A 23,595-nucleotide genomic window follows, 5' to 3' on the forward strand; every position below is an offset into this window, starting at 1 on the left:
AAACAGAACTTTTGCTGCGTCCAGCATTTCACACAAATACTTCAGCCTTATTGTTGAGTGCACAACCCAGTAAATGCCTTTGAGAAGATTCATGATGCCTCGTCCCCCTACACCCCACTTCCTGTGTAAGGGCAGGCTTTTTACCTTGGAACAGCGCTAAACACTTTTGTCTTTGACTTATGTATAAACTAGTGAGTTTAAAACTCGCCCAACCCTTAAAGCTGGTCCATATATGTTACTATAACATTTCATGAATAAATCACTAACCCTAACCCTACACTTGGAAATGTACATCAGGACATTCATGCTCACAATATATACAAGAAGTTTTGACTTGTTCAAATTAAAATATCCAGCAATGAGCACCTTGTAGATGTGGTAAGTGCAGTCATGGAATGCAGTTCTTTATTTTATTTCTAAGTATTTTGATTAGTATCTAACCCATTTTTTCTTGTATTGTTCTGCCTGTCTGCCTGGTGACCCTGGCCATCCTCAGTGGATGGAGTGTGGAACGAGTGGTCCAGCTGGAGCTCCTGCTCCGCCTCCTGCTCCAATGGGACCATGCAGAGAACCAGGGAGTGTAACGGCCCCTCGTACGGAGGCTCCGAGTGCAGAGGAGAGTGGCTGGAGACTGTTGACTGCTTCCTAGGGGATTGCCCAGGTGTGAAAGAGACGAGGGCCAAAGTCAGATAAAAATATTTTTCTATTTTTTGCTCTTTCACTACAGCTTTACTAGAAGGCCAAGCTGTCTGAGTATTTAATCATAAATTAACCTGAACCTTCCAGAATTGTAACTCTATTGCAGCCGGTCCTTTTTGTTTCTGCTGCATGATGTGGCTCTTCAGTTCAGCACTGAATTATTCACCTTGGGAGAGTCCACATAATCAAACCCATTTGAACACACAATTTGTAAAGCATTGGCTTGATGGATGAAATATCTCAGCTATGCTGTGTGGCTTTACCTGGGACTGCATGTTTCATCCACTACTGTGGGGACATTTTGAGTAAATTACAGGTGAGGCAGGTCATTCAAAAAAGCAACACCTATCCCTGCTGGTGTTTCCTACTGGAATATAACAAACTGAATCTGAAGGCATAATATTTAGACAGATTTACATTTAAATAATTAAGATTAAAAAGAATGATGCAGGCAGTAACAGAAAACATATGACTCCCACATGTCTCTTATAATTATGTGCCGTATTGCAAAGCTTATTACCTTCTTACATACACAGCAGAGATCCATGGAAAAATGGGAGGGACAAAAATTGAAAAAACAATTCAAACAATCAACTGAGAACCTGCACAGACTAACACAAATCACAAATCATGCATGTTAAATAGACGACTTGACAAACAATAAATGTGATTTATTGGGGACATTTCAAATGCTCTTAAAACCCCAGTGGGCTCTGCACACGCATTAACAAACACTACTCTATTCTATATTGTATGCGCTCCTAGCAAAGGGAGCGAAAACACAGAAAGCACATACAGGAAGCTAATTGCATATTTTTTTTTATCAGAATGTTTGTGATTGAAGTAAAGTTCTCACATGGTTCTGTAACTGTGATTTTGTGTATTTGTTTTTCACCAAACTCCACATTTCACATGGATGTTGCATTATTAGTAATTGACTTGCTCATGATTCACAGTGTTTTAAATGAATGTGTTTGTCTGCTGTCCGCCAAAAACAGTTTTATTGTTAGTTTTAATGTTTCATTGGGCCTGATCGAGTCCTGTCTAACACTCTCATGTTGTGTTCATCCTGTCAGTGGATGGCAAGTGGCAGCCGTGGTCTTTGTGGTCAGGCTGTTCTAAAACCTGTGGAGGAGGGACCCAGCAGAGAAACAGGATTTGTTTTGGGCCCTTTTTTGGAGGGGAATCTTGTCCTGGAGAACGAGAAGAGGTCCGTCGCTGTAATGAAAAGAGATGCCCAGGTCAGTGTCAATGTTATCAGTGACCGAAACTTGAACTACTGAGAAATGTTTTTCACATTTTACATGAAATATGAATCTCTTTTGTGAGCAGAACCTCATGAAATATGTGGCGAGGACAACTTCTCCAACGTTGTATGGAAGATGACTCCAGCTGGGGATACAGCGGCAGTACGCTGTCCTCCCAATGCCATGGGTGAGCTCAGACCTTTACCATCCTCAGGACTCAAATGACCACTGGTATTTTTAAAAAAAGATGGATTACAAATACATTCTGAATGCATCTTTTATGTGTCCACACACAGGACTTATCCTGCGCCGCTGCACCCTGGACGAAGAGGGCATCGCCTACTGGGAGAATCCCACCTACATGAAATGCATTTCCAATGACTATCGCAGTATACAAACTTTGGTGAGCACAGAGAAGTTTTTCTTTTACACTCACAGTAGCCTTAAAGCTCTAATATTATAAAAGGTAAGATGTCCATTTATTATATATTATTACCATAAACAGAATGTTAAAAAAAAAAAAGTCAATTTATTTATTATGAAGTAGGTCTAAAAGAAATGCAAGCAGCCTGTATTCTCAAACTGCGTCTTTAAACTAGTCACTAGGATGTGTGTCTTACTGACCAGGTTGGCTAAATTCTGTTATCTGTGGTCTGGCCATGTGTCATTTAGAAAACACTAATTACTATTAATGAGACAAAATGCAACACAAAATATCCTGGTCATGCTTGAGCTCCAGAGAGAAGAGATGTAAAACTACATTTAGATGTTTTTTGGTACTTAAAAGCACAAATACATCTTCATATGAATATCAACACTTCAGATAAAATAATATGGATCTTTAAAGCAGAATAGCCAAATCAAGACAATGATTGTAGCTTTTCAAACATGCCTGTAGGTGCTGTTATATTGTTATTATCTTCAGAAAGCCCTGAACATGAAACAAGCTAAAAAAAAAATCATTCTACCCTAAGCCGTTACCATAATCCACCATGATGTGTTGAGCACTTAGCGTGAACTCTAACAGAAGCCACTTTCTCCATTTAGACGCGGGAACATTTGTCCAAAGCACAGCGCGGCCTTGTGGGAGATGGAGTTTCGGAGGTGATGACCAAGCTGAGGGTGACATCCAGTGATGGGACGAGCTACAGTGGCGATCTGCTGGCCATCGTGGACGTGCTGAAGAACATGACAGAGATCTTCAGGAGGGCATACTACAGTCCCAGCAGTGCAGACATGAGGGTGAGTTGATACTGCTGTTTGTGATGAATGCGGTTTCTACCATAACAACATTACAGTTAAACTGACGAGGGGAGGAAAAACCTCAGGAACCCCAAGCAGAGACAGACTCATCAGCCATGAGTGGCTGAGAGAGATCTTACACAAGCACAAGGAAGTCATTAGGGACTATTTTCATCTGTGCTCTAGTGAGTATTTGGGGCAGCAGGACAGTGCGTGTGTTCATGCTAATGAATCAACGTGTCACCCTGCTGGTTCATTGATGCATTTTAATCATTTTTGGACAACAGTGGAGCTCCACGGCAGAGGAGTCCTTTCATGGGATTTGTCAACTAGAAGAAATACACACTATCTAGTAAAAACCTTGAGGTGTGACTTCAGAATGGAAAGCTAAGAGTGGAACGTCATGTGAAACACTTTCTCTTTCTTTTCCAGAACTTTGTGCAGTCAGTCAGCAACCTGCTGATGGAAGAGAACAGGGAGAGATGGGAGGAAGCACAACTGGTTAGTATCACCCTCTCTTTCTAAAACGGAATTCACCTCGCCACCTCACCTGTAATTACATCTTTTCCAGAACTTATTGTACAGTAATAATAACAACCCTGAATCTGTACAATTGACAAGTTAGACAGTGTGACAAAGACGCAGGTGGACAAACAGCCCACCTGCGTCTTTTCAGACTGACAGAGGTAGAAGGAGAGGAGCGAGAAGAACTGCTGAAGGACAGAAATAGCTATAATGAGTAACCGAGTCGACGCAGACACCCACACATCCATCTGCTGCACGCATCCGCTCATGCTTCAGTATCTCTGCTTCCGTCCAACCGTCCAGCCATCCCCGTCCTTTTGTCAGAAGTGCCGCCATTCAGGCACCGGAACAATGCCAAGTAAACTAAACCGGTCTCCTCAAAAGGAGGACGGAGTGCTGAAATGCAAATAACACACTTTGTGCACAAGAATTAAGATGTTTGTTCTTCCATGATGAAAAAATTTTATGAAGGAGACAGAGTTATTATAATTCTGTTCAGCTGAGGCATGCCAAGAGCTCTTCATTTTCAAAAAGAGCTTTTCTTTTTTAACCGTGACCGTGATCAATATGATATAAAAACAAGCTATTTTTTTACATCACTGCAGACCATTTTTCAGTGTGCCTGTCATACTTTATATCTTTGAACATGTCCGAGCTCCAGAAGCAGCCGAGGTGTCCCTTTCTGTCTCGATGGTGAAATCAATAGGAACTTGAAAGTTATGTCAGAGAATTTATCACAGCGGGCACCACGCCTGCTTTTAATGTTAACTTTGGAAAAAGAAAGGAATTTGATCAAAAAGCCAAACTTTAGTTTGTCAGGGCCAAAGATGGATTACCAACCGGATTAATCTACCCCTGGGTCAACCATGCAGCAATTACAGTTGTTTGGGTGAACTGATTAATTTCAGATTTGTTTGTTAATTATGTATGCGCCGTTAAAGTGGTTACTTAATCTTAAGGCGTACATTCTGACAGAATCCAGCACTGCGGCAGTGTGTGGGGGTGGGGAGTGAACATAACCACTGTGAAACAATCAGAAAGTAACTTTTTCTTTCGGCGGTTAACCAGTTTACCAATGACGGTGCTCCCTCTGTCTCATTCACTGCCTCTGCTTTCAACCCTCTCTTCTCTTTCGAACCATTGGAGTTTCAGTGACATTTCAGGCTGTCTGTGACCGATCTGAGTGTGTGATTGGCAGCTACAGCGTGGCTCAGGCTGCATTTTTCCAAAAGAGCTCAACACCTCCGTCACACATCGCTGTGTTTTTAGCGGACACCCCTGCAGTCTGCACCAGTGCAGCCAAAATGCACTACCCTCCACTCAAATGAATGGAAAGACCTTCGTTTTCACAGCAGACACAGTTTTTGTCTGAATGTTCACCACACCACAAAACGGCCTGGATTTAAAATCTCTAGGCATATATTTCTTATAGTTTGTATTCATGTCGTCCATTTTACCATTTAAATAAAACTGCCCTAATACATACACATTGTACAGAGAGTGGAAGAGAGAAGGTCAAAAGTGAATCATATGGCACTGATCAGGGAAAATCAGACAAACCTGACATATAGTAAGTATAGTAAAGAGTGTTTTGGTTGAGTTCAAAAAGTGAACCCAAATACTGATGGGAAGGTAGAAGAGACACAGACGACCTGACAGGTGAAAGAGGGAAAACACTGAATAGAAGATAATTTATTTACTAATTAAACACAGGTGACACAGAAAACAGGCGGGAAAAAGAGACAAAGACAGGAAGTAACACAAGACACCTGAGGAAAGACTCTTTCAACATAAAACAGGAAATACTGAACCAAAAACCCCAAACCAGACAAAGACGACTAGTAATAGTAATACAGATAATAATAAGGAAAATTAACACACATATTGATGTGATGGTTTAGCTACTTTAAGCAATTTGTATATATCTCTAACCTGATGTTTATACTATATGGAATTGGATCAAAGATCTAAAACACAAGAGATGATCTGAAAAAAAAAAAAAAACTATCTTAAATAATACAGCAACAGGGATTGTTAGGATTAAAAAAATACACTTATACAACAATTTGAAGAGAAACCTAACACCCTGCAGTATGTATACACTGTAGTATGATATAATTTCATATTCAATTCAAATTTTAGATTAGTATTTGAGGTTATGCACCCTAAAGCAAACTTTATTAAATGTGTTGTTTCCTTCAGTGAATTGGTTTTACTGGCTCATAAATTGAAGTTTTCTTATTGAATAATCCCGTCAGGCTGGAGGTCTGCAGTCTTCATGTTATTAATGTTTTCACAACTTATTATGTTGCTCATTCCTACGCAGAGTTTGAAAAACTGAAACTGAGAACCTTTAGAGTTCATTTCACATTCCACCATCATCAGAATCAAGAGTAAGACTGTGATGCACAGTATGTAAATATTAATGTTGTGTGGAATATGAGGAATGGTGGCGCTGAACCAACGGGACAATGTTTGCCACAAACACAGCTTTTTCAATCAGCGTCTCAACAGCAGTTCTGAATATTCAGCCCAAATCCATAATCCTTCTTCTTTTATTCTACTTTCATGTGTCTGTGTTTTCTCAGCTGGGGCCAAACATCAAAGAGCTGTTCCGGCTGGTCGAGGACTTTGTGGATGTCATCGGCCTGAGGATGAAAGACTTTCAAGACTTGTATGAAGTCACCGATAACCTAGGTCAGACTTTTCTGCATCCAGGAGATCTCTGCCTCATCTCTGCTTATCAAAATAAATGTTCTTATCACAGCCTTCTTTCTCTGGTGACTGATCTTCATAAATGTAATGGAAAATGGCAGTAAATACAAGGAGGGCAGGGGAGAGACGTTTCCTGTTCCTTCAGTCTCAAGTTTACATTCAGCGAGAGCTCTGTTCCTGCCATCTTAGTGTCCATACACAGGGTTCATTCATGTTATTAGCTTACTAATCATCACGGGTGACAGGCTTTCTTTAAATATCACATATTTATCATAATGCCCACAGCACAAAATAGTATAACACACTTTAATATTACACTGCCATCAACAAAAAAATAAATGAAATAAAAATAAATAAATACAGTAAAATGCTCAAAATGGAATGAGGAGAAGCTGATCTAGTATGGATCCTACACTTCCCATAATGCAGCTCTTTAAATATCTTGCTCAGTGCATACAGTATGCTGGTCTCAAGGATCCATTTGGTCTTTATTTGGTCTTGTATGACCAAATTAGGAATCATGCATATATCATGATCAGATCTATGAATGTGTATCTACTTCAAAAACCCAGTTTTAGTCGGGCTCTAATTCATTTTAAATAACAAGTCTACAGAAGTTAAATAAGATTAATTTTACAAAACCTGAACAAAACTTAAAGGACCTGAAAATAAATCACAGTCAAAAAATTTGTACCAACACATTTGGCATCTTCAGCTTCAATCAATATTCTTTCTACATACATAACACACACCCTACACGCTGCATTTATTGTTTTGGTATTGCTTTTCTTTTGTTGTTGTTGTTGTCAGGATATAAATACAGTAAAGCCTTTAAATCATGGTGGTAAGTAGTATAGACAATACAAGTTTTTTATGGTATCCATAGAAACAAGCATCATCTGATCCTCCAAGTATGTGGCTCTTTGGCCCTAAGCTCTATAGTGTGCAAATAATGTAATAAATGTGTCTTATCTATCATATTTCATATTGTTACTTTGCCAATATCTTCACATAAATCCTCAAAAATAAAACTGGGGCTGGTCTGGAGTCAGTGGAGGCTCTGTGTTGTGAAAGTCAGGATGAGATTTGCCCATCATACTTTGCTTTAAATTCCTCTGTTTTAACAAATGTAATATTATTGCATGGAGTGACGGCACAGTCTGTCTTTCTGTAGCCCTCCTTAGTATCTACATCAAGGCAACAAACCCCTCGTAAATATTAGCAGTCCCTCGAGCAGCAGGTCTTTAGATGAGTCTCATGGGACTCAACTCCTGTCTCCCTCCATCGCCAGACCTGAACATCAGCTATATAACTATTCTGAATGTTTATACTCTCTACATTTATTTAAAGATGAACCGCCTCATTAACTTCATTGGCATGAAACACAACTACACACAACACACAAACGGACAGTGTATGACATCAAAACGCCTACATCCACTGTCTTCTGTGTTCGCCCACATGCACAGCACCTCGATGGTCCCTGATGATAATGTCTTCTGGACAGAAACTTAGAAAATACCCCATGGTCCCCAGATCTAAGTGTCTATGGAAGCCCTGAGAAGCAAGTCACTGAAATAATTCTGGTGTTCCATTTTCTGATTCAGAAACTGTTTGGTCTCCTGTGTTTATGACTACTTATTTTGGCCACAAGAGGCGGAAGTGCACCAAAATCCCACGTTTTGAATAGAACTAAAACATTCATGTTTTTCTTGCTTGCTTTCACAGATTTAAAAAAAAAAAGTAACTTAACCTAAAGAGTACAAAATTAAGTATTTCAACAATTTGTCTTAATACAATTTAAAGGTGCAGTGTGTATGATTTCTGGCCTTTATTTTCAGAGGTAGACATGGAATAATATATTTAGGGCCCGAGCACGGAAACCGTGCGAAGCCCTATTGTATTTCGAATGTTTATTTATTTATTAGGGCCCGAGCACGGAAACCGTGCGAAGCCCTATTGTATTTCAAATGTTTATTATTTTTCTTTTTTTTATTTTTTTTATTTTTTTTATTATTATTATTCCACCCAATGAATTGCCTTTTTCAAGGCTTTAATATTCCCAAAAACTCATGAAAATTTGCATACCCCCCCAAAGTCGGGCGAAAAATTTCGTATTTTGGGGGTCTCGCGCACGCGCGTACAGAAATGGCTCTACGGCGCCACCTAGGTTTCGGTTGTCGGAGGAGCCCCCGGACACGGTTTCATCCACGCGGATGAGATTTGGAGGGTGTATGAAACATACCGAGACGCACCAAAAAGTCTCTTGGTGACCCGGGTTTCGGTAAAGGGTACGGCGGCCATTTTGGGTCAAAGTTCACGTTTTTGTGATTTTTTGGTCATTTCCAGGGGTCGTATTTGAACGAACTCCTCCTAGGGCTTTCGTCCGATCCTTTTGAAACTTGGCACATGGGTTCATGAGGCTTTGACGATGAAAAGTTATCAAAATCATAACTTTTTGATGTACTATGTCAGAGGGGCGGGGCCACGAAATTCTCCATTTTGCCATAAAATTTCAAAGTGCTATAACTTTGTGAAAAATTCTCCAATCTTCACCAAACTTTGAATATATAATGGCAGTCTGGCCTAAAATACATTTCCACAAAAATATTCGGTGATTTTCATAGCGCCTCCTAGTGACGACAAAAAAGACCACTTTTACGAGATGGCGTGCAGCTCGGACAATATTGATCATATCCACCTCAAACTAGGTGTGGATGTTGTCAAGGCCTTGGACTTGACATCTGAGAAATAATTTCAACTTTTCATAAAAGGGCGTGGCCGTGACGGTGCGTCAAAGTGGACGCTGCACAAAAAAACAAGACTCCATTGACTTTTGGGCTGATTTTCGGGCAAAAGTGTGCGGCTATCATATACTTTGTCAGAGCTGTCTGAAACTTGTTGTGATTGTTAACAGCAGTATTATGCACAATTCGGCTGCATAATTAATGAGGGGGAGGGGCAAAATCGCTCTATAGCGCCCCCTTGAATTTTTCTTTGAAGCAGCCCCGCCACAGTTTTGAACACAGAGTTATGAAACTCAGCTGAGTTATGGGGCATCACAAGACCTACAAAAAAGTCTCTTGGAGCAATTTGTAAAATTAACAGGAAGTGACATATTTAAGCATGAAAATCACCATTTTCTGTGTTTCGAACTGTTGAGAAGGGGTCGTATTTGAATGAACTCCTCCTAGGGCTTTCGTCCGATCTTCTTGAAACTTGCTGCATGGGTTTATGAGGCTTTGACAATGAAAAGTTATCAAAATCATAACTTTTTGATTTACTATGTCAGAGGGGCGGGGCCACGAAATTCCCCATTTCGCAAGTGCTGTAACTTTGTGAAAAATGCTCCAATCTTCACAAAACTTCTCATATACAACGGTAGTCTGGCCTAGAATACATTTCCACAAAAATATTCTGTGATTTTCATAGCGCCTCCTAGTGGAGACAAAAAAGACCACTTTTACGAGATGACGTCCAGCTCGGACAATATTGACCATATCCACCTCAAACTAAGCATGGATGTTGTCAAGGCCTTGGACTTGACATCTGAGAAATAATTTCAACTCATTTGTCCACGAGGAGGCGCTGTAATGAACAAAATTGCATGTGAGCTCATATCTCAGGAACGCTTCAGCGAAACGGAACCAAATTTGATGTCATGCTTCGAGGCGCTGTCCCCAGTCCAGGAAACAAATATGGTGTCATTTCGTCTCTAGGGGGCGCTATAATTACCAAAACTTTTATCAAAATGATTAATTTTGGGGAAACGGTGTGGCCATTTCCACATGCGCACATTTCGACGTGCGCATATGCGAGGGCCCGACCATCGCTGCTTGCAGCTTTAATTATAACTATGTTTTCATGCATGTATGATCACCTGAATATAAGAATCTTTTTACTTTTGTTAATTAAAATGATCTTTTTATATCTACGGTTGGAGCACATCCTCATTCAGCACCATGTTTCCACAGACTAAACTAAACAGTGACTCTAAACAGGCTCCATAAAATGTTGTTTCTCCATTACACTAAGGTGAGGGTGATGTGAGGAGATTGCAATGCAGCGAGATCAACCACTAGATGCAGCTAAATTCTGCAAACTGGACCTTTAAAGGGCAACTCAAAATTTAAGTTTAGTCATTTCAGTTTTAATTTTATTTTAGAGAAAGAAAGAAAGAAAGAAAGAAAGAAAGAAAGAAAGAAAGAAAGAAAGAAAGAAAGAAAGAAAGAAAGAGAAAGAGGGGGTTAATATTATGTAATATTAAGTTTCAACCATTTCTCTACTACTACAGTTTTGAGCATCCACAAGCGTCCAGTGGTGGGTCACGCCGACATCAGCTTCCCTATGAAGGGCTGGAGGGGCATGGTGGACTGGGCCCGCAGCTCTGAGGACAGAGTCACCATCCCCAAGAACATTCTGTCCACTGGCAAGCCGGGTGAGAGCTGTAACACACACTTCACAAAGCCATGTCACGTTTGCATCCAAACCTGAGACAGAATACACACACAAGTAACAGGATGAAGTGTTTGCAGACTCTGGGGAAACTTTCAAGTAACCAGGAAAGAGTGAGGTTGTTGACACAGGTTGTTCTGTGGCCGATTAGTTCAGAAATTATTTAGAAATGTATTTAGAGTGTGTGTGCTTGACCCTTTTGTGTGTGTGTGTGTGTGTGTGTGTGTGTGTGTGTGTGTGTGTGTGTGTGTGTGTATAAGAGGGGGGCTGTTGAGACAAAAATAGGCAAAGATAGGCAACAGCACTTGATTTATAAAACACTGTTTACTGCCATTAATCTGCAAAGCAAAGCACCCGCTAGGACAAAAGCACGCAGAGATGCTTGTATTTAATGTTGAGGATGAAACATGCAGCACAATAACAAAATCATTTTTCATCGCCTGCTGTTCAGCAGCTGTAGAACAAAAAGGCACGCCGTCTCCAATAAGAGTTTCATAAAATGTTAATCCAAAGCTCGTTGCCTTAATAATTCCACGACTCTGTTACAAACAAGAGCGTTCCCACAGACGACTTATTCGTTGCTTATAGACAAAGACAATGACACATGTGTGTGTTACAGAAGAAAGAATACATGAAGCATGATTATATTCAATAGACTGAAATATTTATTGACTCATCAATAAAATCTTTGAGGATTATTGATCAACATATACTGAACACAATCATCAGCTGCTGCTTGTAGGCTCACATATTCATTTCATTCCCCTGTGTTCCAGAACATAGCCAATAATTTGCTCGTGAATATGTCCAACATGACTGCAGCAGTCTCAGATGTATTGTTCAGGATTATTGTTATGGCAGTATGAAATGAGGTCATGTTAGTCATTGTGCTGTACTGAACGGCATTATATTATATTGAGGTGTTTATGATTCCCTGATGCATGTAAATATGGAGGACAAAAAACACCTCTGAGCATGATGTAATCCAGAACAACACCACCTTTAACTATAATGTCAATGAAACATGAAGCATGAAGCCTGTATCAGTAAAGGTGGAACTCATGGCTGAGCTGCCGTACTGGATTGTATTAGATTGTTCATGTGTACCTAATAAAGTGGCCACTGGGTGTATGTGTGTGTGTAAAACAGCAGTAGATTGCACTGACAGGAAAACACTTTTTTCAGGCAGTGTACAGGATGTTCAGACCAGATACTGTATCGATAGCAGAGCCGGGCACGGGCCAGAAACTGTAGCCTGAGGACAACACTGATATCACATCAAGTTCTCTATATGCTCTCTGTGAAACACACACACACACACACACACACACACACACACAAGAGGTGCCGTTGTTTTCGTTTATTTTAGACTTCAAACATAAAAACCAAGGCCATCGAGAATCATACCAGCAAATATTAATACCCACTGTCCAATACAGAGAAGCATAAGCATGCAGTGAAAAAGATATCTACATGAGCTACATGTTTTATCAGCAATTAAGTAAATAACGATTTATGGGCCACCTTTATTTCATGTTGAGTAACTGCAGATACAGAAGAACTGTGGTTCAGATCATTTTCCACAAAATGGCTAATGTTCAATCCACAAAAATAAAGAAATACATAAAATAAAAATCAGAGCCGTTATAGCATGTGTGGTTATTGATTAATGAGTTTTACCTTCAGACTCGGCTCCCTCTTTATCACAAGCGTCAGGTACAAGTGGACCACTGCAGACGTTGCACCAATGATGCAGCTGAGTTTCTTTTCTGTAACCCTGACATGCAATGAAAATTCAGTCCGCCTTCATTTGTATCTCTGACGCGGCTCCACAGGAGTTGTGTAGTTTCCATTGACATGACTCAGCATTGTGGTTGGGTTAGGGTTAGGGTCACCGATCACTGACTTTGAAAAGTATTAGTGGTCACCTCACCTCACATGCTCTAGTAAACATGGTAAAAACATCATCATTGAATAGTTTTTCAGCATCGTCCAATATCAATATTCAGTGGTGTTTGTTTGTTTGTGTGTGTGTGTGTGTGTGTGTGGGGGGTGCTGCATACTTGTGTTTTTTGCATCATGAGTTGTGATTAAGAACAGCACCAGCCGAGCAAGGCTTCTCACTGCAGGCAGGTGCTCGGTGCACAGTTTTCAGTAGCAGTAGGGTTATTTGTCAGTCGGGTTGTTTTTCGACCATTAAAGGCAGCCCTGGACCGCTAGCATGCTAATGAGGCCGTCACTCCTAATCAGGAGTCAACAGGAGCCAATCAGGAGCAATTAGAGACAATTTCCTCCCCAGCTGGGAGATGTGTCTCCATGGTGGCAATGTCACGCCAGCAGCCAGCCCTCTTTATGCACACAGCTTGGACGTGCTTACATGGATTAGAATGGCTCTCTGATGCCTTGTTTACACTGATTGATCAGCCTTTCCTCGCATCTACGCAGAGCATCTGCATTTTTGCTTAAAATAAAAACGTGGCATGCTGTGTAGGCCAGTGGTTCTCTTTGTGGCACTCTGCACAGGCCTCCATTAAAAGTTTTAAATGATTTAAAGTTTGAGTATGTAAGAACTAGAGTGTCTATATTCAAAACTATTCATAAGTATTTCATTAGTGTATAATCACCTGAGAATAAGAATCCTTATGTTTTTGTTGGAATGAGACTTTCATATCTACAGATGCTATGGATCCTCTTCTGCAGAGTTTGAACTGCCATGTTTCTACAGTACCCTAGAAAAGACAAACTGGATTGGACTTTTTGCATTTTGAGGGTGAGGTGAGGTGTTTGCAATGTACAATTACATCACTAGATGTAGGAGAGAGAGAGAGAGAGTTTTCATATATGACACATCTACTCCAATATCTGGCCCAATAATAGCAAAAAAAATGTAAGGACTTTCTTAAAGATTAAAGTAGCCAACCAACTGTTGTTAGCTCAGTTTTGCAGCAAACTGACTCAGCTCCAGGCACACCAGGAAGTTACTGTATTCCCAGCCAGAATACTGGTTTCAGAGGTTGTGTTTGGTGTTTGGTTCTGGATCCAGCCATGTTGACTAAAAGCTAGACGCTGAGATTAGCTCATAACCACAATTGCTATTGGCTTCTGTGAACGGCGATCCTCGTTATCGAACCGTTTTTATAAGAAACACGTAAAAATGAAGGAGCAAACAGCACTCTGCTTTCTGTTTCATGGGGATTTTAAAGACATCATCATTACCTGACCTTATATGGGTGGAATGAGACCATAGACGTTGGACGGGTATTAAAAAATGATCCGAAACAGATTTTAGTGTGAAGTTGCGTTCACTCATGATTTCCACATTGGCAGTCGGCGTTCATTCGCCCAAGCTATGCAGACGTTTGCCGTTGTTTGCATGATGTGTGTAAAGCTCTGTTTGAGCTCAGAATGATGAACTCTATCTCTATTGTCTCTATTTTCATTGTTTCTCCACATGAAGTCACGCTCACAGCGGTGAAGGCCTCCCAACTATTGAAGCCGCCCTGCTGAGTTATGTTGGAAACAAACTACAGCTATGTGTACATTCAGTGTTAACAGAAGACCCCTAACATATGTGGTGACACATTTCCTTCCATATAAAACATTTGCAAAGCCGGCTTTATTTTAAATCTAGCATGTTTATGCTTAGTTCACAGCACTCTTCTTCACTGACTTTGTTGGCATTGCTGCAGCATATGTTTGTGTGTTACTGCCACCTGTCGATCATTGGAAGTGTTAGACAGTAGCGGTAGGGCGCTGCCTCGGGTCTCATGCATGTCTGTTCTTGTGTGGGGCCCACTCATAAAAAAAAAACAACACCTCTGTGGTGCTAAGAGAGGTCTGAACCTCCACAGGGAACCTTTACAAGGCTAACAGTTGAACTGTGGGACACACTTGGCATGCTCCTCACTGAGCAGGAAGCAGCAGTCACTGCCAACACCTTGCTCTTATGTCACTTCACAGTCAGTTGCTGAAAGCCTGCAAACACAGCAAAACACAGCGAAAGCTCATGTACGCGATCGAAATAACATCCGACGGAGTAGCACCTTAAATTTTCATGATGTTTACTCCGTTGTTGTTGTGTATGTTTCTGTTAGGAAGTAATGGAGTATCAGTACACACTGGCTGTTAAAGGCTTTTCCAGTCCACTTCCTCTCATCACTTACTGGTTGACGAGGCCCCCCCCCCCCCCCCCCAGCAGTTTCTGCAACTCTGCTGACATCTGACTTTCACAAATATAAAAAAAAAATCAACCTCTATGAATTAAAATTTTTAACTATCAGAGTCTGAGCAAGGTCTGCTACGTTAGCTTTGACTCTTCGCTGTATGATGAGGACACAGAATAAGTAGAATAGAATAGAAAATGATAAACACTGAATTTATTCCATGTGGTTCAGTGTCATGATATCTATGATGATTAGTAAACAAAGAAATAAATAATCATTTGAACATGGTGTAATGTAATATTTGTATTTGAAATTATAAATAAAACTTATCTCAGTACTGAGACCACAGTTGTGAACAAAATGAACATGAACAAAATGAGTATTTAGGCCATTAAAATGCCTCAGAACTTCTATTAAAACACATTATTTACTAATTTTTTTATGTTAACATAAGTAATAACACTTTGTATATATTTATGAAATACAATAAAAATAAAAATAACTAATTAAATTACTTTAAAATGCCTCTATTGCAAACTCTGAGCCACATCAGAACTGATTCAATACATGAAGCCATGCCAATAAAGAAGCTTATGCACGGCCACATGCAGCGTACACATTCACACTTCAACATATGCAAACAAATATTCTGTACATACATCATAGATAGAACATTACAGATAGTTGGCTCTGAACGGTTTCCGTTCTCGCACATTATTGAATCACTGGTTAAAGTCCCTCCAGGCTTGCTCTTGTTGGGCACAAACAATCTGGCTGAGCATATTGGATGGGCCAGCCAAAGAGTGGATGAGCAGGACACATAATACTTCATCCCCACACACATGCATACACACATACACACACGTCTTGCTCCGTTCCCCCTGATGCCCATGGGAGCTCTGCTGTTGCCTGGGAGCTACAGCCCCTGCCTGCTGCCTGGCACACTGCTACGTGCTCTCAGGCTGCCATGTAGTTTGCTGGAGCAGAAGAGCTGGATGTCTTCAGATGGTCCCGGCAGATGCAGTTGGGTTTATTTATTTATTTTTTTGCATTTGACACTGCAGCCGGAAAGAGAAGGCTTTTCCTCACCCCAGGCCTGTCTCTGCTTTCATGTAGTCCAGCAGTCAAGTTTTGACAAATTTCTTCCGATGCTGGCGCTGTCCTGTTGTCCCTTTACTGAAACAGGGGGGAGTTTACCCACAGAGAGCTGTGACCTCATGTAGAGATGCACAAATGAATATCAGCCAATGGATGTCCTACTGTAAGTACTGTAGATCTTTTGTGATTGCCTGATCTGTATTTCAATAGACAGATTCCAGACTGGGTCAGTGGTGCATGTGTTCAGGTGCAAGCCAGAGCACTGGATAATCTGAGGGTAAACTAATGTGGACCCAAAATCCTGACTCATTCAAGTTCAAACTGTCACGTCTTGCTCTCTTCTTGAGAGAAAAACAGCCTTTCTGTGTGAAGTTTGCATGTTCTCCCCGTGTCTGCATGGGTTCTCTCCGCTCTGGCTTCAACCTACAGTTTGAAGAAATGCAATTGATAGGTAGGTTGGTGACTCTTGTCCAGGGTGTACCCTGCCTCTCACCCAATGTCAGCTTGGATAGGCTACAGCTCCCCAAGACCCTCATAAATGCAGTTACAGAAAATGGATGGATGGTTGGATCTTTACAAAGTGTTTCAGGTTTTAACTGCAGACCACTTCAAAGCCACGCTATGTAGATTGTGAATATGCAACCATGGTGGACCATTGACGCACTGTACTGTACTATACTAGAGATTTGGCTTATGGATGCCTTGCTTAAGGATGGGCATAGGAAACACACATGTATCTGCAGTGAGAGATAAACAAACCAACTCCAGAGAGTGTCTTTGTCTTTTTATTCTATTTATTTAGTTAAGAAGACACTATGAGCATACAATGTATGTATAATGTATAACATGTAAGAACATCATTACAAAGAATCACCAGAGGGTCTTCAACCCTGAAGTTCAGTTATCTTTCACAAGTTTTCCCATAATGAGGAATATTACCTTTATCTTAAGCAAGGTTATCAAATGAAACTCATAGAAACTTTTCATTATACAGACAGAAAAAAAAACCTCATTAAAATAACAGTTATTTACACCAGGCACAGTTTGCTACCCAAACTCTTGCTGGCCTTTGCAACAGGTCACAGCTGTGCGATAAAAACATAAAAATACACAGCGTAGAGCAAAATACAATATAGTTTAAAGGTAAACAATGTGATGGACACATTTGTCACAGTTTGCATTGCCAAAGCAAGCGTGAAATAAAAAACAACAAAACAATGTACAAGAAGAGAAGAGCTGTGAAGAACTCTGTCCAGAACTTCCATGCAGCTTGCAGGAAAACCTATTTCACTACATTTCCATCTGATTCTTTGGTGACCTCTTTCTTCTGCTGACACTATACACAAGTGGGTACAGCAGACTTTAAAGTGTAAATCACTCCCCATTTTTCATACTATGATACTATTTTTCCAGCAATAGCTATTTCTGGAAAAAATAGTATGAGAGTATTCCCATCCTGTAACTGTTACAATTGTAATATCTGTAATCTGCTTTTTGGTCCTTAAAGGATTAAAGGAATGGATGCATGTACACACTGGACTCTTGGTGTCACTGTATTAGAGTTATGACTTTGGTCCTAACATTCAGTCTTTCTTTATGCTAAACATAATGGATCCTCCTGGCCCATGGTGTGTCTGGCTGTGCTGCAAACCAATAAAGTTTTTCACTACCCGCTCCAGCTCTGTGCTCACCCTTGCAGTTGATATATGTATCACACATTGGTCGATTCCACAGATCAACATTTAAAAGCAGTGCCAGGTTCAGTGCCAGTGTTTTAAGTGCCAATGCAGCATTGTGTGTTGACACAAGTATTGTGCGTTTTATATGGAGAGAACAAAAGAGAAGGCTGTTTGGACTATATTTGGTGTCTGCATACACTCATGTTTGTCAGTGTATGGTCCATGCCTACATACATTCTGCACAGCCCACACATTGTGGTGTGCACATAGACTGTCACACAGACTGTTTTGTAGATTGTGGCCATGCAACATCAGACTTTCATGGAGGAGTTTGCTTTGTTTGTTCATTTGTTTTTTCCATGAGCACAATCATTCTCAAACTCTTTTTATTTGCCTAATCTTAGCCATATATTGTTAGATTTCCTGTAACCATGCCTTAACCATATTTTTTATTTGCCATAACCATAATCTCATCGTTGTTGTGTAGAGATCTTGCTGCAAGATCTATTTACATAATGTGAGAGAAATTATATGTTATATTCACTGTTTCCATTAGTGTATAATCACCTGAAAATAAGAATCTTTATATTTTTGTTACTTTAACTTTCTTTCTGGGCATCGGTTAGCTCACCTGGTAGAGTGTGCGCCCCATGCACAAAGGCTCAGTCCTTGCTGTAGCAGCCCCCTCTCTCCCCACCCTTCTATTGCTCTTCAGTTGTCTCTATCAAAATAAAGCTCAAAAATGTATTTCAACAAAGAACCAGTCTTTCACAGAGACCACTATTTTTCAGCAGTGGTCTAAAAGGGACAAACTAAACACAGGCTTGAGAGAGAGCCTGTCTCATTTCAAGCTAGAAAGGACAGGGTGAAGCGAAAACTTTGCAATCAACAAGTACACCATTATTACGCCTTTCGCCTCTATTGAATATCAGCCAATCAGGTATAGCTTTGATAAGATATCTCTCATGTTTTTGGGTTGTCGATTAGCTCAGTTGGTAGAGCAGCCACCCCATGTACAAAGCCTTGCTGCAGCAGCCCAGGGTTTGAATCCTTTGCTGCATGTCATTCCCCATCTCTCTCTCCCCACATTCCTGTCACTCTTCAGCTGTCTCTATCAAAAATAAAGCTTTAAAAAAAGCCACAAAAATATCTTTAAAATTTTTTAGAAATCATGTTTTTGTTGGGTTAGGGTTTGTTGTTCTTGTTCAGTAATCACTATCACTATTCAAATGAAGGGTTCTTTATCTGTATTTGTTAGAAATTCTCAAAAGCAAGTCAAGGGTCCTGAGTTGTTTTCATTTTACTTTTACGGTTCCACACAGGAGGACACTGGGTTTGTCATTACTCTGGTGGTAGGAGCGAACCTGTTACTGGTGTACTACACAATATATGACGGTGTCAAATAATATGATAGTATCCCTTATTTTGGGCTGTTAGATCTTTGTTTGACAAGCATTTCTCTGTAAACCCTCTTTCCGTCTGACTTTTCTTTAGTTTCTTCACTCCTCCGCTGCTCAAGTAGAATTTAGGGGAGCATTGTCTTGTTATCACTCTGCTCTGCCACTGTTGAGATTATGGAAGTGCAGTGTCAGTTGTGTGCATGTATCTGTGTTTCAGGGTGTGTGTTTGTGTGCGTGACTGTAAAGCAATGTAAGAGGCAGCATTTATAGCTGAATAGTCATGTAGGCCAGTTCCAGTGTAAAGAGCTCTTGGGGAGCTGGAGGATTGCAGGCTGACCTGCATTCTCCTCTATAGCAGGCCACAGTACTAACAGAGGCTGAACCATTCATGTCTCTCTACACACTCATCTAAACACTGCTGACTGTTTGTGTGTTTGCGCCTCTGTTTCTTCCCCAACACAGATGCAGACGAATCCTCCACGTTTGTAACCGGCATCGTTTTGTACAGAAACCTGGGCAGCATTCTGACTCTGCAGAGGTAAGACTACTGACTGCAACTGAAAGATTAGAAGCTTTGTTGATTGTTAACCATTCTTAATCTTTAAAACAGTCTGGATATTCTGTTGAATCTGCCTCTCTGATTTCCTCCCGTTAACCTCAGTCCTAGCTTCTGATTGGTTAGTTTAATTACGTGAGAAGTTCGAACAAGGAAGTGAAGATGATGTTAGAGGATGTTAAGTGTGGAATTGAGTAAAGTGTTGCTTGAGAAAGTTATCGTCTCCATCCTGCTGTTTCTTCTTATAAAGCGAAGGGGTCATCCATTGGTTTTTAGATTTTTGAAGACTTGAGTTTGGCATTACATTGCCACATTCACCACAGCTGAGTTGGTTGACAGCAGCATCAGTAAGTTTGATTCATACTTGGTGTCGAGTTTGACAGTTTGATCTCTTTGTGTTTTGTGATCCTGATGTGCCCTAAAGCATTCCCTATATCATCCAGTTTACTATCTATGGGACCTTAACTTACAAAATGAGCAACAACACCAGAACAAATCATTGTTACAGATATAGTCATTAGTGGTAGAGTTTTCAGCCACAGCGATGGTTAAGGTCTGGTAAGCCTTAGGGCACAAGACAGACTTTGTCCTGGGAAAAATTCACCTGGGAGACGTTTGCCCTCAGGGCTTTCTGTCAGACATTACTACTTGGTAAAGTTTAGGCACCAGAAATACATGCTAGTTTTAGGGGAAAAGTAGGCCAGAGAGCTTGACAGTAAATGTTTTGCATGTCTCCACCTGCTAAGAAAAATCATGGCCATGCTTTAAGGATACATTGAAAACTCTTCAGTGAGGCACACACAATTTGTCGACCCATCCATCCACCCTGACCTCCGTCACACCAGTTCTGCCTTTATATGTGAGGGACAACAGCAACAGTCCACACGGCCACGCTTTTCAGATCAAATCAGCTACCAGATTACTTAAAGATTATCTAATTGAACTAAGAAATTCTCCAGTCAAGGACTGTCCTTGAAACTTAACTGAAAAGCATTAGTGTCAAACTAGGATGGAGTATAAAGGTAATCTTGTTGTGTTTTAGTCACATAGACTGCATACCAATGGACAGCAACGATTGTCACAAACGTTGGAATGTTTACATCATTCTTTATCGAAGCAGCTACACATTGAAATATAGTCACTGATGCTGTGACACAGTTGGACCATATTCACTACAAACCTCTTCTGCTGGTTGTTATATGAATCGTCACGGTGGAGTCAGAGCATTTTACATCAGTGCTGCAGTGGATTCTTTCCAGATAAATGAAAACAAGGATTTGATGCAGAAACAGTGGCAACTAGCAGTGGGTGGCCTCATGTACTGTATGTCTTTTATCTCAGTGAGTAAGAGGATTTCTTGGCAGAAGTTGTTGTTCCTGCTTGCATGATGATTAACATACATTTTAACAGCAGTGTACGTGTCTCTGTGTAATTGTGTATGTGTGCAGTCTGGAATGAATGCACTCTTCTGTGAGTACCAGTCTGTTATCTACTGTACTCTAGCTGTGGTTATGGTGGTAAGGAGCTCTCCATTATGATAATATGGTAAAGCACATAATGAAGCGGTAACATACAGAAACAGGGAAATGCAGCAGACCCTCACTCTCTCTCTCCAGTCCTCCCACATGTTTGTTCTGAATCTTTGGATTACTGCTCCTCTCCATATTCCTCAGCTCCTCTTCACTCTTCTTTTTTTTCTTTTCATCCTTGTCTCCTCTCCTTTTCTGCATTTGATTCCCCACCCCTCAAGGAGAATGAGATGAGTTTGAGGCAATAGACTAGATGACACAAATATTTAAGTTGACTGATTGTTTTTTTGGAATGGTGAGAGGGTGATTGTGCGTAGAGGATACAGTGATGGTGTGAGGAACAGAGCATGGGCTGTTGAACATGTTTGGCCGACTGGAAGCTTTCGGTGTCAGTACTTCCAGTGGCAATTCACTTTTTTTCTGATTGTCTCATTCCACATGATTGATAGTACCTATGAAAAGCAGAAATTGCAATGCATACTAAACGGGCAGGGAGAATGTAAAAGAGAATGCCCCAACAATTTTTATTGAAAAACAATGTAAAATGCTTCAGATGTTAAAAAAAACATTAGATTCGTTAGAGTTTACTTAACAGATACGGTTATATGTTTGCTGTGAAGCAGGGCACAAAGATTCTGGTGAGCTCACTGTAGACGGAGCTCATCAGTAATCTGTTACATATTTGAAGTGGCTGTAATGAAATGCTTTATCATATTCTGACAGGTGTGTGACCTTTACTAAACTACGGGCAATGTCAGTCTGTCCTTTCACAGTCCTTTCACTCCAACTCAGCAGATAGGGCAGCTTATATGGAAGAGCTGTGGTGACATTTTGAACTTGGTCTTTGACTTGGTGCTCTCTTAGCTTTGCCTGTAAGGCCACCATGAGGTAGTTTTGATTGAAATGTCTCAACAACTGATTGGATTGCTATGAAATTTGGGTAACATGCTTATAGTGGCCAGAGAATTAGTTCTTATAACTTTGGTGATTTCTGACACCAACAGTTTCCAGTTATTTTTCTTTCTTTCTTCCTCTAGAAACAGCACAGTCCTCAACTCCAAGGTTTTGTCAGTGGCCATCAAGCCCACCCCTGCTTCCCTCTCTGCTCCAGTTGTAGTTGAGTTTTCTCACCTGTACAACGTGAGTAATTTATTTATTTATCTTAAAGTAATTAAATATATAAACCTATGTGTTCTATTATTGCTGTTCTCCCATGGTGATCATGTGATTCTTTGTGTTCCCCTTCCATTAGGGCACTACCAACCAGACCTGTATATCCTGGGACGAGAGCGACAGGTAAGATTCGCTATATTGTTCATTAATTGATGTGACTCTTTGTCACCTGATCAAATACATTATTGTTTGTACTGTGGGAAATGTAGAATCTAGCATTTTGGAAGTTTGCTCCATCCTAGAATATTTCAGCCTCTACCTACACATTGTTTGAATTTATCTTTGTGGAACTGCTGGAGAACCTTTCTAATGCTAAAGCTAACATTCATTACTGCCTAATGCTCCAAGTAAATTATTGTGTGTACTGTAATAAATATATCCCCAAATTTTTATGAAATATCCAATAATCTTCCCCAGAGAATGAGCCTCTAATTGGTATATTGCCATTAAAATACTGACATTCATGCTCCCCAGAAGACCTTTTTTTTCTGTTATCCCTTCAAGTGAAGAGTCTAAGAATGATAAATAAAAAAAACAAAAACAGCACTATGAAAAGACTAGAATTTAAAAAAGAAAAAATCAAATCAAAAAGGTTTTTATGCTTGGCTGAGGTGGAAATGTTGGTGGACAAAGTTCAATGGAAATAATATATAGTAAATAAATCTGCTCCACTGAAGAGATGAAAATATGAGATCTGGTTGGATTAATACATGAAACAAACATAAATGTATTTCCATCATGTTCTGATCTTGTTACGCCATCCTCTTCTGGTTCTGCAATGGTACACTACTGGAAAATGACTGCCATCTATATCTATGCTGAACAGTCACTTAACTGTGGATGGCAACATACATTTTTTCTTGTCAATTCTTTCAAAATTCGAGTGAAATTTTTGCTCAGTTTGGATGGAAAACGTTCCATGTAACACTTTATATTATATGATGTAATGAAAATTGTAACATTTAAGCTGAGATTCAAAATCATTTTTAACACTTGCATTGCAAAGAAAATGGCCAGTGTTCAGATTTCAGTAAAAATGGTCTATTCCAATTGTCTCATATGAAGTCAATATCAATCAAACTGCTTCATTCTGGCAAGCTGAGCTGACACTAAA

The 23,595-nt window shown here is 40.2% G+C and overlaps 1 protein-coding gene across 8 annotated transcripts in view; it reads left to right on the forward strand.

Moving 5' to 3' along the window:
• adgrb1a (adhesion G protein-coupled receptor B1a) overlaps nucleotides 1–23,595 on the forward strand; it is a 153,189-nt gene that overhangs the window by 79,463 nt on the left and 50,131 nt on the right. For all 8 annotated transcript variants that reach the window (XM_027277185.1, XM_027277179.1, XM_027277180.1 and 5 more), the window contains 11 exons: nucleotides 497–661; nucleotides 1,776–1,940; nucleotides 2,032–2,133; nucleotides 2,243–2,349; nucleotides 2,994–3,188; nucleotides 3,621–3,689; nucleotides 6,302–6,410; nucleotides 10,723–10,866; nucleotides 19,686–19,761; nucleotides 22,346–22,448; nucleotides 22,561–22,604. In XM_027277185.1, coding sequence (XP_027132986.1) covers nucleotides 497–661; nucleotides 1,776–1,940; nucleotides 2,032–2,133; nucleotides 2,243–2,349; nucleotides 2,994–3,188; nucleotides 3,621–3,689; nucleotides 6,302–6,410; nucleotides 10,723–10,866; nucleotides 19,686–19,761; nucleotides 22,346–22,448; nucleotides 22,561–22,604 — 1,279 coding nt within the window. The remainder of the gene's footprint in view (nucleotides 1–496; nucleotides 662–1,775; nucleotides 1,941–2,031; nucleotides 2,134–2,242; nucleotides 2,350–2,993; nucleotides 3,189–3,620; nucleotides 3,690–6,301; nucleotides 6,411–10,722; nucleotides 10,867–19,685; nucleotides 19,762–22,345; nucleotides 22,449–22,560; nucleotides 22,605–23,595) is intronic.

Source organism: Larimichthys crocea, unplaced genomic scaffold, assembly GCF_000972845.2.
Source record: "Larimichthys crocea isolate SSNF unplaced genomic scaffold, L_crocea_2.0 scaffold88, whole genome shotgun sequence".
NCBI lineage: Eukaryota > Metazoa > Chordata > Actinopteri > Sciaenidae > Larimichthys > Larimichthys crocea.